This window comes from Catharus ustulatus, chromosome 4 (genome assembly GCF_009819885.2).
Source record: "Catharus ustulatus isolate bCatUst1 chromosome 4, bCatUst1.pri.v2, whole genome shotgun sequence".
NCBI lineage: Eukaryota > Metazoa > Chordata > Aves > Passeriformes > Turdidae > Catharus > Catharus ustulatus.
The window spans coordinates 49,466,405-49,481,062 of NC_046224.1; the positions used below are offsets into that span (position 1 = coordinate 49,466,405).

Consider the following 14,658-nt stretch of genomic DNA (forward strand, 5'->3'; position numbering starts at 1 on the left):
TTATAGCATTTCCAATGTATGTAAACATTATTTAAAGAATTTTATTATTTGAAGAATAATTCTTCAAAAGAGTTCTTTGAGTTACCCATTTTATGGAAGAATTACCTCTAGAATTGTGATCTATTGTTTGTCCTCTTATGAACTCCTAAGAAGATTGCTTTATATTCAGATTTTATTTAATGTGTACCTTTTAATGCATTAAATATGCACCTAAGAACTGGTTCTTCTTTCCAGAGTAAGTAAGATCCTCAAGACCAGTGTTCATCAATAATCCCCATAAATGGTAAAAGCTGTAAACTCAGTTATAATTAGATCAGGTATTTTTTTTTGTTGCTGTTAAAAAGGAAATTGCCATTGCCAAGACTGTCAGTTATAACAATGTAAAGGCCAAAGAAAATATTAACATTTTCACTGTACTTTGTTACTGGACAATGGGAATACTTTTCCTCTATATTAGGAAATCCCAGTAGGCTCTCCCAGAAGTATGTCTGAATCTAAATTGCTACCCATTTCTCAACCAGAGGTGGCCTAAACTGATTTGGAGGTATTCATTGCGCAGGTCTTCTGTGGATTTCTGGATCATTTTCAAAAGATTGGATGTGCAATGTATGCACTAGAGCCACCTGTTTGAGGGACTGCTGTTTGCCGTGGAATAAATTGCTAGTCATGGTCAGAAGAGGTGCTTGAGTGGGAGGGTTTTGTGACAGAGAGGTCTGACAGAGTGTTTTCCTTGAGAAGCAGTGCTGAGCTGGGAACTGATTTGCCCCCCACAGCCTGGGGCAGTCCCCAGGGAAATGGGATGGGCATATGAGCCAACACCCTCCTGCAGGGTCCAGCTGAGAGCAGCCACCATGGTGTGCCCACTTCCCAGACTATCACAGCTCTGGATTTGGGTGTGAGCGCTGGTACTGCTGACTGGGACTCCTGTGCCATGTGGGCTGTGCCATGAGGCACAGAGCCCTACTGGTAGTTTGTGCATGTACCCATAATTTTTTGTTCAGGATGCTACTTCACTTCTGCCCATCTTCTAACATAATTTGCAGAATCATACCCCACCCACTTCCCTGTACCAGTAGAAGTGGTCCCCATCTACCCCTGGAGGCAGCCAGACACCCACTGCTGACTCACTGTTATCATCTGCAGGCCTGGGCAGCAAAGTTCTTGCTGCCACCCATCCATCACCTAAGCTGAAATAGGCTTGTGAACAAAATGACACAATGTGAGGTTCACCTATTCCACCAGGTGGTCTTGTCTCTTGTATATTATTGCTTTGTGCTTTGCTAAGTGACAGATGAGTGACTGAAGTAATTTCTATTCATGTAGACAGACATGATAGAAATAACTTAATTTAAAACAAAATTACTGAAGCGTCTGCTGACATGTATGAGGTTCAAGGAGGTGAAGTTCCAGATCCTGCCTTTGGGTCACAAAAACTCCATGCATCTCCACAGGCTGGGGGAAAAGTAGCTAGGAAGCTATGTGGAGGTGCTGGTCAATGGGATCTGAACATGATCCAGCATGTGCCCAGCTGGCCAAGAAGGCTAATGGCATCCTGGTCTGTGTCAGGAATAATGTGGTCAGCAGAATCAGGGCAGTGACTGTCCCCCTTCACTCAGCACTGGTGAGGCCACACCTCGAGTCCTGTGTCCAGTTCTGGACCCACATGAAGGACACTGAGGTGCTGGAGCATGTCCACAGAAGGGCAATGGAGCTGGGGAAGAAGCAAAAGTCATTTGAAAGGCTGATGAGGCAGCTGGGGATCTTTAGCCTGGAGAAAAGGAGACTCAGGGGTGACCTTATTGCTCTCTAAAACGACCTGAGAGGGAGTCAACCTCTTCTCCCAAACCATCAGCAACAGAGAAGAGGAAATGGCTTCAAGCTTTGCCAGGGGAAATTCAGGGTGAAAGTTAGGGAGAGTTGTTTCACTGAAAGGGTTGTCAAGAATTGGAATGGGCTTTCCAGGGAGATGGTGGAGTCACCATCCCTCTAAGTGCTCTAAGAAACAACTGGACATGGCACTTAATGCTGTGGCATGCTGTTGGCATACTGGTGATCAATCAAAGGTTGGGCTCACTGGTCTTGGAGGTATTTTCCGACCTTAATGATTCTGTGACTCTGTAGAGGAAAGCATTCCCGCAACACTAGTAGCACTTGCCTCACAGATACTATCAGATGATGTCTGTACTATATTTATAGTAATGTGCGGTATTCCTGTAAAAGGGACAGTTGTATCTTAACATCCAGTATTCAGAGAGGTGTGTGGTCACACTCCCAGCAGTTCTCCTGCAGGTGAGAAATGCACACAACCAAGCAGAGTTTCAGCAGAAAAACTGGAATCACTGGATAACAGATTGTCCAGTAAATGGTTAATATGGGATTTTGCAAACGGGCAAAGCATAGAGCTGTATGGTGGTCTGGCAGAATGACTATTAGGAGAGACTTGGGACAATCTTTTGTTATGTTTGTGTATATCCAAGCATGATAGAGTAACCAAGAGTTCAAAGCACAACTTAATTGAGAGAAATAATGTGCAGAGGTAGGAGTCAAACTGGTGTTCTCATATCTCTATACGTGCATAGCTGCTTGGTAAATGTTAACTGAGCTGGGCATCTGTAGTCCAGCTCAGTAAGCTAAATCTGTCAGTGTTATAGGATTGATTGCTGCTTAGTAAACAAAAAAAACTTTGATAAATGCCTATACATTTGTGTTTAGTCATCACAATTTGCAGACCATGGATTTTTTGCAATCAATATGCCTAAAGTTAAGGGTTGAGTAGATAGTATTTGATTGATGGGTTGAAAATGCAAAAATAAGACAGTTTTCTTAAGTGTTATTTTGAGAAAGCCGCAAAAAGAATAGGGCTTATACCAAGCCCTGTGCAAGTGTGGTATATTTATATTTTCATGGCTCAAAGTTGTTACCGAACCCAACTTTATTTTCCTGTAGAAATGGAAATGTTACAAATTTTATAGTCCTACAAGAAATGTTTGGCATTTCCAAATAGCCCCTTTTAAGTCTGTGACCATTCCTTCTTCTCAGACACAGATCTTTTATTGTGGTTTATTGCCTCTCCCTTCCTTTCTACCTAACATGAGACATGGTCTGCTGTCTTGGTAGTCACAGTGTTTACACCGCCTTTCACTTTTTTCCGCTGTTTTTATCAATTTTTTCCGCTACATTATGTATATTTAATTTCAGTAAATTCTTAAACATGCACCTGACAACTGTGAATTTATTTCACATTGTTATTTGTATCAGTTAGAAATAAATCCCCTGTGCTTTTTTCTGTGAAATATTTCTTCCTTACCAAGATACCACTTTTGCATTTGACATGCATAATAATAAAGTAGCTTATAGGGAGCTGTTTCTGCTTCTAAGAATAATTCAAATAGTTGCCCCCAGCACGCATTTTTGCAGCATTGGTTGTTAGGTTGAAGAAGTAGGATGTACTTGATTTTCTGTCTGCTGAGTAGTACCAGTGAAACTAATCTTGCAGTCTTTGCATGCCCAAATCCACCAGTGACTGTAGAGAAAGTCAGGGTGCATAAATAACTCAGGATCAGCTTCATGAGTATGGGATTTGCAGTAACACAACTCGTATAACCATTCAAATTATCTTGTAATGCAGACGAGGATCCAATGTCTCACTGACTTTGGATATGAGCAGCTTGGGAAGTGTTGAACCTTTTGTGACTGTGCCAACCCCACGAGAAAAAGTAGCGATGGAATACCTGCAGTCAGCCGGCCGCGTCCTGACACGGCAGCAGCTTCGAGACGCAGTTGCATGTTCTCATTTACTTCAAACAGAATTCATGGTGAGTTTAACAATGTGCTTGAAATGAGGATTTTTGACAAAGGACACAACAGAAACCATGGGGAAAAAAGTAATCGGGCAACACTTTAATGTGAAGGTATAAATCATTTCCAATGGGCAGATTGGATAGTTTCAAGGTGATGTTTTATTTTTGTGTGCTAAAGACAGATAAATCAGTCAGTTATATCCATGGATAATACAGATTCCTCTTGGCTTGGAGTCCCATCATAGATGAGCTAAGTATTATAATAGAGCAACAGTGCAGTCAGAACTGTAACACTGTGACAGTTTCAAAGAGATCACAAAGGCTGCGATGAAAACACAATAATGATATTTTGTTTATTCCAATGTAAACACCACGCATATTTTCCGTTTGAGCACTAAATTTTTAGTCACTGTAAAACGTTTTTTTGAGCAGATAAGGATAGCCACAGTCCTTGTCCAAAACGGATTTTTTCCCCAAGGTCCACAATACCTTTAACAAGCATGCCATGCAGCAGTCTAGTATACTCGAGACAAAAAACCCTGAAGTGTTTTACAAGTGTATTTATTAATAAAAAGGGTTAGAATCTAAAGTGAAGAAAGTTGCCAGGTAGAAAAAAGAGCAGAAATACTCAGCCAGGGAAAACACATTACAACACATTACTTTAGGAAGACCTGAGAAAGTCTGGTATTGCAAAACACTTAAATGAATCAAGCTGTCAGAAAAAAAGGGACACTTTTTACAAGGAAAATACAAAACAGCATAAACTGATTCCATTTAAATGTGAAATCTGAGTAAGGCAGGGCAAAAAAGGTTTTGAATTTTAAAAAATCATAACTTCATGTTTAAACAGATCAAAAGCTTACTATAGAATACAAGGATCGATTGATGATCCAAATGGTAGAAAAGTGCTTTGGGGAAGCTGAACCAGTAGGTGAGAAGTGACTCCACTATTTGTATCTGCATTGACCCTAGAACTTAGGAAATTTCCTAAATCTGTGGCAGGGATAGGTTCAAGCAGATCACTAGAGGTTCTGTTCAACATTGAAGCTTTAGTGGAAGGGATTTTATAACAAATCAATAAAATCAATAAAAGTAAGCTAGTAGTCACCCAAGAGTCCTAAATGGGTCTATATATGCACTTACCAATGTATTAACTGGAGAGGTGTAATGTAGCAGTTGTGCTTCAGCAGCTGAGGAATCAGAGAGTCACTGGTAGCAGTTTTTCAGAAGAGTTTCAGAATTGATCCAGAGAACTGTATGTCTAGAAATCTGATATCTAAATCAAAGAAACTGGAAGGAATGAAAATTAAGCATGCCAGAGCACATGATCCCTTAGGTTTCATTTTGTTTCCAATTTGTGCATGTGAATCTGTAGATGATATGTGCCATCTTACTCTAAAAATAGCTTTTCATTATGAATAATTGCATCCTATGAAGTAGCCCTTTTAATTACCTTTAAAATCCAAGGTTTATGGTAAAAGTAATTTGCTTAAGAAAAGTAAATCCCTCAGTTTTTCTACTAAAATTTGGACAGGCAGTGTACACAGAAAAAATTGCAATCATCCAACATACTTTTATCACCAGTTATGCCATAGGTTCTCTGCCATTCTGCTGCTTAGGCAGGAAAGTCAGAAGAGATAACTTCATCATGCTAAGCCCCCCATGTTAGGAGACAGTTTGTACAGACAAATTGGCACCTCATAGAATCCTGTTTACCCAAATTGTCTCACACAGCAGTTGTGCACAGCTTTGGGGAGACAGAGTCACATTTTATTTGTCCCTCAGGGGGGCACAACATGACTTTAGCCATTCAGTGTTTCCACAGAATTTCATTGAAAAGGTCATGACTTGTCTACTCTGTTTTTAAACCATTTTTAAAAATGTGTTTTAAGACGAAGATGTTGAACAATCTTTTTACTATGTTCCTTGCTACAGATAATAGCTGAAATTGGAACTTGAGGCATGCAAAGAACGCAGTATATAACCCTCAGCCATTCTGCTCACACAGCTCATTTTAACTAGCTAAAGAAATACAGTGAGGCAGTCTTCTGGACACTAGAGTTATTTGCTCTCATGAGAAACTTCCAAATGTGAAAAAAGGGGCAAAATGGTCAAAGTTTTCAGTGGAAAATTAAAACATAAGTGGTTTCAGGTTATTTTTAGTTTTTCAATTTTTTTCATTAACAATTAAAGGGACATAATTAAAGGGTATATTTGTTTGGGAGAATATACCTGATTTGAAAAGAGGAGGAAACATAATTTGCCCAGCATATGTGTTTTCTTTAGTAGCCTGAGTTGCTACTCTCCAAAGGACAAAATATCTGAAGTTTGTGACAAAACATAAAATTCGTTCCCAAAACACTAGAACATCAAGAAATACAGTCCTGCATGGGAAAGTGCCTGATCATTAAATCTATAAAATTAGGTCCTCATAAAAATGGAGGGATTAGTGTAATGACTACATGCCTGAATTTTCCTAAATTTTGCCACATGTTCTTGAATGCTTTCAAAGATCCAAATCATACCTCTTCAAATGTATGAACAGCATTTAAAATCTAATGTGAGCCAGAATAGCTGCTACTAGAAAGTATCACTCAGAGAGGGAAACCAACCCATGAACAATGTGCCTATGCAGCTATAATTGCATGCAAGTGACTGAGCACGGGAATGTGTGCAGTTTATGCATTATTTGCAATTATTTAATTTTATATATATATATGTTTAGTAAAACAATTATATATATATATATAGCTTATACAGCTACGGATTTCGTATACTAGTTTGTACATGTTCCTGCTATTTGCATTCTGCTGGGCTTATTTACTCCCCTGTTAGCAGGAACGTTATCGCCATATTATCCTGATCTTTTTTTTTTTTTTTCTGGAATAATCTCTTTTTTCTCACAGCCAGTTTCAGAATAAGTGACTTGTCTGTGGCTGTGATCCACGGTGTATTGTCAGATTTCTGTCTGTGCCCTTGGACTCACAAGTACTCACTACTGGGAGGAGACCACTGATTAGAAAGTGTTTACAGGATGTAAGTGATTAATGTTATTAATGGTCCCGGTTGGCCCAAAGAAATGTGTTTCTGTTTTCAACTTGGTGGCATTTTTGCATCTGTCAGTAACTCTCCAAATGAACTATTTAAAAATTTCATCAGGCACAGTAAGGGAGACAGCCAGGCATCTGGAAGACCCTCGCCAACCACCATCACTTGGGCAGGCAGAGGGCTCTTCCTCACACATCTTTTTCCAGTCTCTACATGACAGACGGAGATCCCATTAAGGACAAGCTTAGTGTCTTGCTCTCTCACTTGGTGCATAGTTTGGCACAGAAACCTTTCAGAGACCATGTACTGGTAGTGTTTGTACTAAGCCAGAACTGAGCTAGGGAAGCCCTAGGTCACCCAGTTGGAACAATTCAGAGCCCAAGGGCCAAGGGTAAGAGTCTCAGACAGAGGTCACCTTTGGGAAGAGGTAGAAGTCAGAGGTGAATATGAGGAGGATATGGGAGCTCATTTTGTAGTTTTGTGGATGAGGAAGCAGCATTAGGCACAGGACAGAGGTGAGATGATTTGACCTGAGATAGTAGGAGTGAGGTTTATGCAAGAATGAAGTCTTAGAAGTGAGAAGATCCTGAACTTAGGACGACCATCATACGAATGGCAGTACAGAGATCTGAAAAAGGACTGGGTGAAGTACTGCAAGGAAGGTGTGTCTTAGCAGCGACACTTTGGTTGGCCTGACACAGCAAGTCATTCTTTTGAGAAGCCAGCTGAAGACCAAGAAAAGCTCAAGGAACAAACTGAGTGAGGGAGAGGGGAAGAATAAAGAAGGTTCATGAAATGCATGGGCATAAGGCAGCAAAGGTAGAAAAATAAAAATCAACACAGATGCAACCTCACATAGTAAGATGTTTGGAAACCAAGTTGGGAAATGGAGATGAATCACAGCATTTCAGTATGAGCCATCTAAATTTTACTTAGCTTTGCCATCTCTTCAAGCAGTAAAGTGAGGGTAGCTTCCCCTGGTCAGTGAACCCATGTAAAAATCTGCTGTTGGGTGCATGCTTGATAAGCTGTTAGAGGCCTCATCCCTGTTCCTTTAAAAAAAACCCTTGCAGAGGGCGGTCATGCTGGGCAGGACCAGAGCTTGTGTCTGAAGTACAGGGACCGTGCATCTCTTCTGTACCAAAGTACTGGGCAGGCCTACACATCTAGAGTAGAAACCAACTAATTTCGAGGAAAATGCTTAAGTAAATTTTCCAGTCATGCAAGCCAACAGATCCTCCTCATGTTCCTATGTGTCTCTAAGAGGCAATTACGTAAGATGCCACTGTCTCTCAGGCTAAATGTCCTAGGCTAGTATGATGTTTCCAAGTCTCTAGTTACAATTGTTCTTTCAAGTAGAAGTATTAATTTACTGAAGATCTAATTCAGCTCACTCTAAGACAATTTAAAGTATGGTGGCCAAAAAAAATCAGCATAAAAATGAAGACCTGAGTAAACTGAAGAATTTTAATGTGATTTTGCCAGATTATTTTAATTTGTAAAACATCCCCCACAATCATGAAACAAACAACCCCTCTATTTTTCATCCTGCCATTTAAAAAGTTTTATTCAGCTGTAGAAACATTGTTTCAGAACCTCAAAATCAAAATTGTTCTTACTCTCCCTTAAGCCAAGTTAAACATTTTGTTCAATGCAAGTTTTGTGAATTTTTACTTTTCATGCTGACAAATAGTTTGAAAAACAGCAATTTTAAGTTTATGAGGAGTTTATAATTTGTGTGTTTTTTAAACTTAAAGGAAACTGTCACATTAGTTACTTGCACACCTGCAATGTAAGTCAGTCACTAAAAGATGAAAATGAGAAGCAAAAGAAGTAGCTTCAAGTTTTTATTACTTCTAAGTCTGAATGCAAAAGACTAAGGCACTTCATTCTAGTAGTTTAAATAAAAGGCAAGTGAGGGCTTGGAATTTCATTGGTAAAGGCTTAGCGCAAAATCTTTTAAAAGTTTGCCATGTATTAATATTTAATTATTTTTAAAGTCCCTCCCTCAATTATGTAAAATATTGTTCTTTTTGCCACAATACTGTACTTTTGAACTCCACTTTTCTGGAACTATAGTGCACTATTTTTTTTTTAAATAATTCATCAAAAGTGTTCCCTGGAAGTCACCCCTTCAATATGCAACTCCCTGTGTTTATTAAAGGAAGGGTGTTGACAGGCTTGAGGTGGGAACCACTTTTTTTCTTAATAACTTTGATGTTAAGAGACAGTTGTGTAACAGCAGATGGCTTTCTGGTGACAATTTCCTGCTTCTTTGCAGGCTTCTTTGGAAACATCAGTCTGATTTAATTTTTTTTTTTTATAGGAAATACCAATGAATTTTGTGGATCCCAAAGAAATTGACATCCCAAGTCATGGAACTAAAAACCGCTATAAAACAATTTTGCCAAGTAAGTGAGCTAGCCCATGGTTTCCTACTATGACATTGAGTCCTGCTTTGAGAACATATTGCTGTGAAAATATAACTGTCTTTTTTTTTGCTTAATGTGTGCCCATTCACACTTGTATTTATAATCCATATGGAAAGATAACAGAAGTCCAGTGCTGCAGGACTGGCAGATGCAGAACTCTGACTGGATGCCTTAGTAGGTGCACATGTACTAAATGTACTAAAGGGCAAGCCTGGCTCATGCTGATTTTCTGTGAAAGGTAGCTCAGGCAGATGGGGAGAATGAGGTCTGCCATGCCTTGCAGTAGCTCCTTGCCATAGCCAAAACCATGTTGCAGTTACTGAATTCCCTCTGGTTGGGTCAAGATACTTGGGACTAAAAAACCCAGACTACAAAAAGCAAGTACAACCTATCTTGTCTTGTCACTACAAGGCTTCCATCTTTAAAGATCCTCTGGTGATTGCTTTTTTTCTTCTCCATGCACTAAACTCTCTTTGCAGAAACCCATTTACATTCCTGAAACAGTGCTGCCTCTTCATTGCTCTTAACTTGTTACTGCCTTGCTATACTGCTTCTGTATTTTCATTGGCCCAAGTTCATATACAATTGCTTTGTTATAATTGGATGTGATTGAAAACTTTTCAGTGGAATAGTTTTCCTTCAAAATACATGTTGCTCTGAAATGCAGCTATTTTCATAACATTTGTTGGTGGATAATGAAATATTCAATTTCTCTTTTATTAAACATTTTGTTTTGTGTTCTATTTCAAAATAGCTTGCAGAAGTTTTAACATGACATGAAATATAGACATGAGTAGTTAAGGTTTTTATAATTTTTGATATCAACAAAGTGAAAAAGTTTAGTGATTCAAAATATTAAAGAGTATTCCCACAGAAAAATGTAAATCCTTTGCTTAGGTTTGGAATGAAGAATACTTTTAAAATGACAGCATATCCTATCAACTAGAAATTTGCTTTCTAGAATATCCTTGTGTGCCTATGTTACATGTTAGTCATTCAAATTCACACAAATGATGATGTTTCTCCCACAAAACCTGAAAATATTATAGTTTGTTCATATCACAACAAGGCCTTGCAGTCAAGCTAATGAAAACTGATGGCCTTCAGCCTCTGGATTAATCTCAGAAATGTGATATGCAGCTGGAAAGGAAACTTGTGTGGAATACTTGCTTCTCTTCAGCCTCCAGTAAAATTTTCATTGTGTTCAAGGTTAGTTCGTCTATTGCAACCAATAGCTGTGTGCATCTGAGTGCAGTCAAGAAATAATGAAGGGAATTAAAGACAGAAGGTAACTGAATGCAAGTCAGAGTGTCCCTTAGAGTCTGGCCCAATGTCAACAGGATGTACACAGAGGGTGAAATCCTGACCCCTTTTTGACAGCAGGGCTTTTGCCATCTGCTGCAGTGGAGACAAGAAATCACCAGCCCCTCTTCTGCTTGATTGGCAGATTTTTGGAAGGAGTCCTCCCTTCCCATAGCATCTCATCTCCAGACTGCCCAAGCCATCATCAGGTTCATCTCCAGCAATGCCTTGCAAATGCGATGAGTCCAATTTCACTGTAGCATGTGTTTTGAATTGGGGCATGCTTGATGCTGATGAGCTTTGAGAACCAGCGTGCCTGTGTGTCTTCACCTCCAGTTAGCCAGGATGTGCTGCCAGCTCCACAGCACATTTCCAATCCAAGCACACTGCTGGTGTTCACCACAGCTGCCCACTGACAGGCACTCTGTAACCATCCTTGACAGAAATCAGGTCTGTTGTGTGTCAGCGCCAGGTTTTTTCAAAGATATTTTGAGGGTTGAGGCACATGCTCGTAATAAATATTCACACACCCCACACCCATTCTGAGAGGGTTTGGAAATTATTCGAGTGGTTAAATGGAACAGCTTTCCTGGTTTCCTGCTCAGATTATATCAAACCACTGCTTTGTACACCCGCATCAGCTTTTCCATTCCCAGCACTGGGTGCGTCTCCTGAAGCGGGGCACCTGTGATGACAAGTGACGTCCTAAAAATGCCCAGTCCTGCCAGCTCCTCCCTCTGTGCTCCAGTGGATATTCTCATTTTCTAAGACATAATTCAGTGACAGGGCGTGTGAGGGCAGGTTTATTTTATCAGACCACCCAGCCAGACCACTCATGTGAAATACAACTAATGCCTATTGAAAACTATTCTATATGGAAAACTACAAAGTACAGATGTTACATTTCTATGACAGATGTTTCACTTGCAGTATAACATAGTCAACACTCTTATGCAAACACCGCTGCCACTTTAAGTTCTCTAAGTGTTATTTGCATTACAATAATATTCTAATTCAATTATTGAGGGGCCAATGTGGGATCAGAGTCGAGCGGCAAAGCAGATCAGTGTTTCTCCATCCTTCCTCCTGACTGTGACTCCACCCATAGCTCCTGTTAAACCCTGCTCTGTATCTTTAGCTGCATCCCCTCTGCCAACAGTCTACAGTATTTCTCACGCCCTCTGAGCAGGTTTCCAATCCTGCAAACAGATTTCCCAGTCTCTCACCACAGCCACATTGCTCTGGCAGACCATCACCACTGGTGCTCATTCCTCATCCTCTTACTCCACATCTTCACCTTTGCCTTCTTGTCTCCTCCAGCCCCCACTACATGTCCCTGTAGTGGGACCTCAGCTTCCTACTATCTTCCCCTATATCTCCTGCTACTTCTTCAGCCCTGCATCTTTCCTACTTCCTGTCTCACTTCTCCATCTCAAACCAGAAGCAGAATTCCTGTGGTATTTCAGAGTATGCATGGACTTTTGCTTATAAAGGAGCAAGTGGTTTAACACTATTCTGTGGGTATATTTGTATGTGCAACACATCCATTAGTTTACCGTTCCCCGTCCTTCTCTGAAGATTAACCTCAAGTCAAAAGTCTGCAGGAAAACACCCTGGGCAGAACAGCAGATTCACACTAACATGAAGACAGAAACCACTTAGGTTGTCAGACCCAAAAGTCCACAATCTGTTGCTTGAAGTGCTTTGTGATAACACTGACTCTGAGATTCCACTAAAGACAAAGGGAAAGTTAAGTCAAACAATCAAAAACCTTATTATGAAAGCATATAAACAAACGCTGGAAATCCATTCTCTTGATGCTGAAATTTTTGAGCCCCCTTGCACTCCCCAGTCCTGACTACAAACAACTATGTTTGCTCCAGTTCTACTCCCAAATAAAAGCACCGATGGAATTCATGGAGTGAATGATCCTCCAGTATCCATGGCATGGTGGGAATTTGTCCAGCACTGCTACCATATAACCCAGCTTGTTTCCTGCTCCAGGCACTCTCATGGAGGCAATTTACAGTCCCTTTAACACTCTCTTATTCCTCCAATGTAATAAATTCAAGACAACATTAATTTGTTAATTTGAGAAGTTAGAAGAAGAACCTTCTACTCTACTGAGAGAACTATTCCAGACTTTCTAGATACATGGAAAAAAACAGTAGCAATTTTGCCTCAATTAAAACTATAGAAGACATATTTTATTGGTAATTATCAGTGTTTAGCAGCACCAGTGCATTTTCAGATGCTTTACAGATATTGATGAGTTCAGTCTTGCAATCAATATCTGTCTTTCTGCTGTAGCTTCAGACTCCAAGACTTTGCCATCCTCAAGGATAAGATTATTCCCTCCAAGGTATTTGTCATTCAGGAGGAGGCTAATGACTTCCATTTGTGTCTGTTGATTGCCTAGTGGCTCTGGATCTTTAGCATTGCTCAGGTTTTCCTCATCTCTGGGCTCAGTTTACAGCACTTGACTGTTTCATAAGTGATCATGACTGTTAATTTATAAAAGATTCCTGTTCGGAAGCAGTGTTTATTTCATTGATTGGAGTTGGAAGGAGGTCTCAGAAATTATGAAGCTGATTTAGCTGCTCCCTAGTAACGGAGGGATTTATCTCAAGACATGGTAATTAAACTGGATGTTGAGTCTGCTTGGAAGAGGTTTTTTAAGGTAGGGGTCAAGTGACACCAGAATCAGAGGCATTGTGTGAGCTAGAGGAAGCGGGTGTTTTTTCAAGGCCACGTAGCCTCAGGCATTTGTGGAAATGGCTAATAACCACTCTGTGCTGAAAAGAAATGAGAGGTTTCCTGTTCTCATATTGTTAAAGAAAAAAAAAAACTCTAAGTGAAAAAAGTTAGGAAAGCTAGTATGAAGATATTTTAACACAAGTTAATTAGGGTTCATGTAGTGCTATTAACCACAGAAGATAAGTCTTCCATGTACAGACTTTGAAGTCATGCAGTCATTTGCATATTTTAAGAGACATACTTTCAAAACATCATCCTGGGTTCTACAAAGGCTCCGCTTCTGTCCAAGGTGCTCCTGTGACCTCCAGTGGGAAAAGGACATAAAGTATGTTTGGGATCATCCCTCCTCTTCCTTTGATTTGCAAAGGTCTTACCATGTTCTTAGGAACAGGATGAAAAGTCACAAAAGAAATCCAGAAGTAACTCTGAAAATTAGTAGGTTTTGCTGCAGCATATGTATATATATCAGTTATATATTTTTTGTGTAAACAGCAGGACCACACTTTAAACAGTGTTTTCTTATCTCTTTCCAGCTCAGTGCCCATATATGTATCTTTAAACATATTGCCTAGATTGCACTCAGCAAAGGAGCTATCCAGAGATTATTTCCAAACCAATAGGTGTCTGTATACTGTCAAAAGCCCCCGCTGATTATAGCTAAGTATTAAGCAAAATGCCAGAATAAAAGATATTTTTTCAGCACAGAAATACTTCTATATAAGTTTGTTAGTGGTAGAATATTTTTTCAGAAAAAGTGTGAAAAAAATCATAATGTCTCCCTAGAAAGCACATGGGTATCTTGTTCCTGGTCTGCTTCCCCCTTTCTCTTACATTGTATACTTGAGAATACACTGCTTTAATTCCAAAATGGCATTACATGGGGAGGAGACAGAGCCCCCTCTCTGTCTCATCATCACAAATGAAGAAACAAAACCTTCCTTTCCAAGAGGGATTTAATAACCCCCAGCTCTCTACTCAATAGAACTGGACCCCACTCCAATCTAGAGCATCCAAGACTGAAGGAAAGAAGAGTGTGAAGGAAAATGTTCTTGTATTTTGGCATTGTGTCTCCAATCCAGTACACATGAATGGTCACAAATTGTGTCAGATGAGGACACAGGACTCAAGGGAAGAATATGGATTACCTAGCCCCTTACAGTGAACTAAAATTGTTATGGAACACATATATTTTATTTCATCCCAGACAGAGGAATCTTTTCGTAATTTAAATCCAACTGTCCAGTGCAGTTATTGAGCACTACAGCTTCAGGCAAAAGTACCAAAGTCAAGTTCAGAGGAGTTGGGGTAGTTATGAACCA

The 14,658-nt window shown here is 39.8% G+C and overlaps 1 protein-coding gene across 1 annotated transcript in view; it reads left to right on the forward strand.

The window, feature by feature from the left end:
- The window catches only part of PTPRR (protein tyrosine phosphatase receptor type R), a 134,730-nt gene that overhangs the window by 100,799 nt on the left and 19,273 nt on the right, over nt 1-14,658 (forward strand). Inside the window, exons 7-8 of the mRNA XM_033058310.1 lie at nt 3,629-3,815; nt 9,175-9,259. Of these exons, the coding sequence (XP_032914201.1) occupies nt 3,629-3,815; nt 9,175-9,259 (272 nt within the window). The remainder of the gene's footprint in view (nt 1-3,628; nt 3,816-9,174; nt 9,260-14,658) is intronic.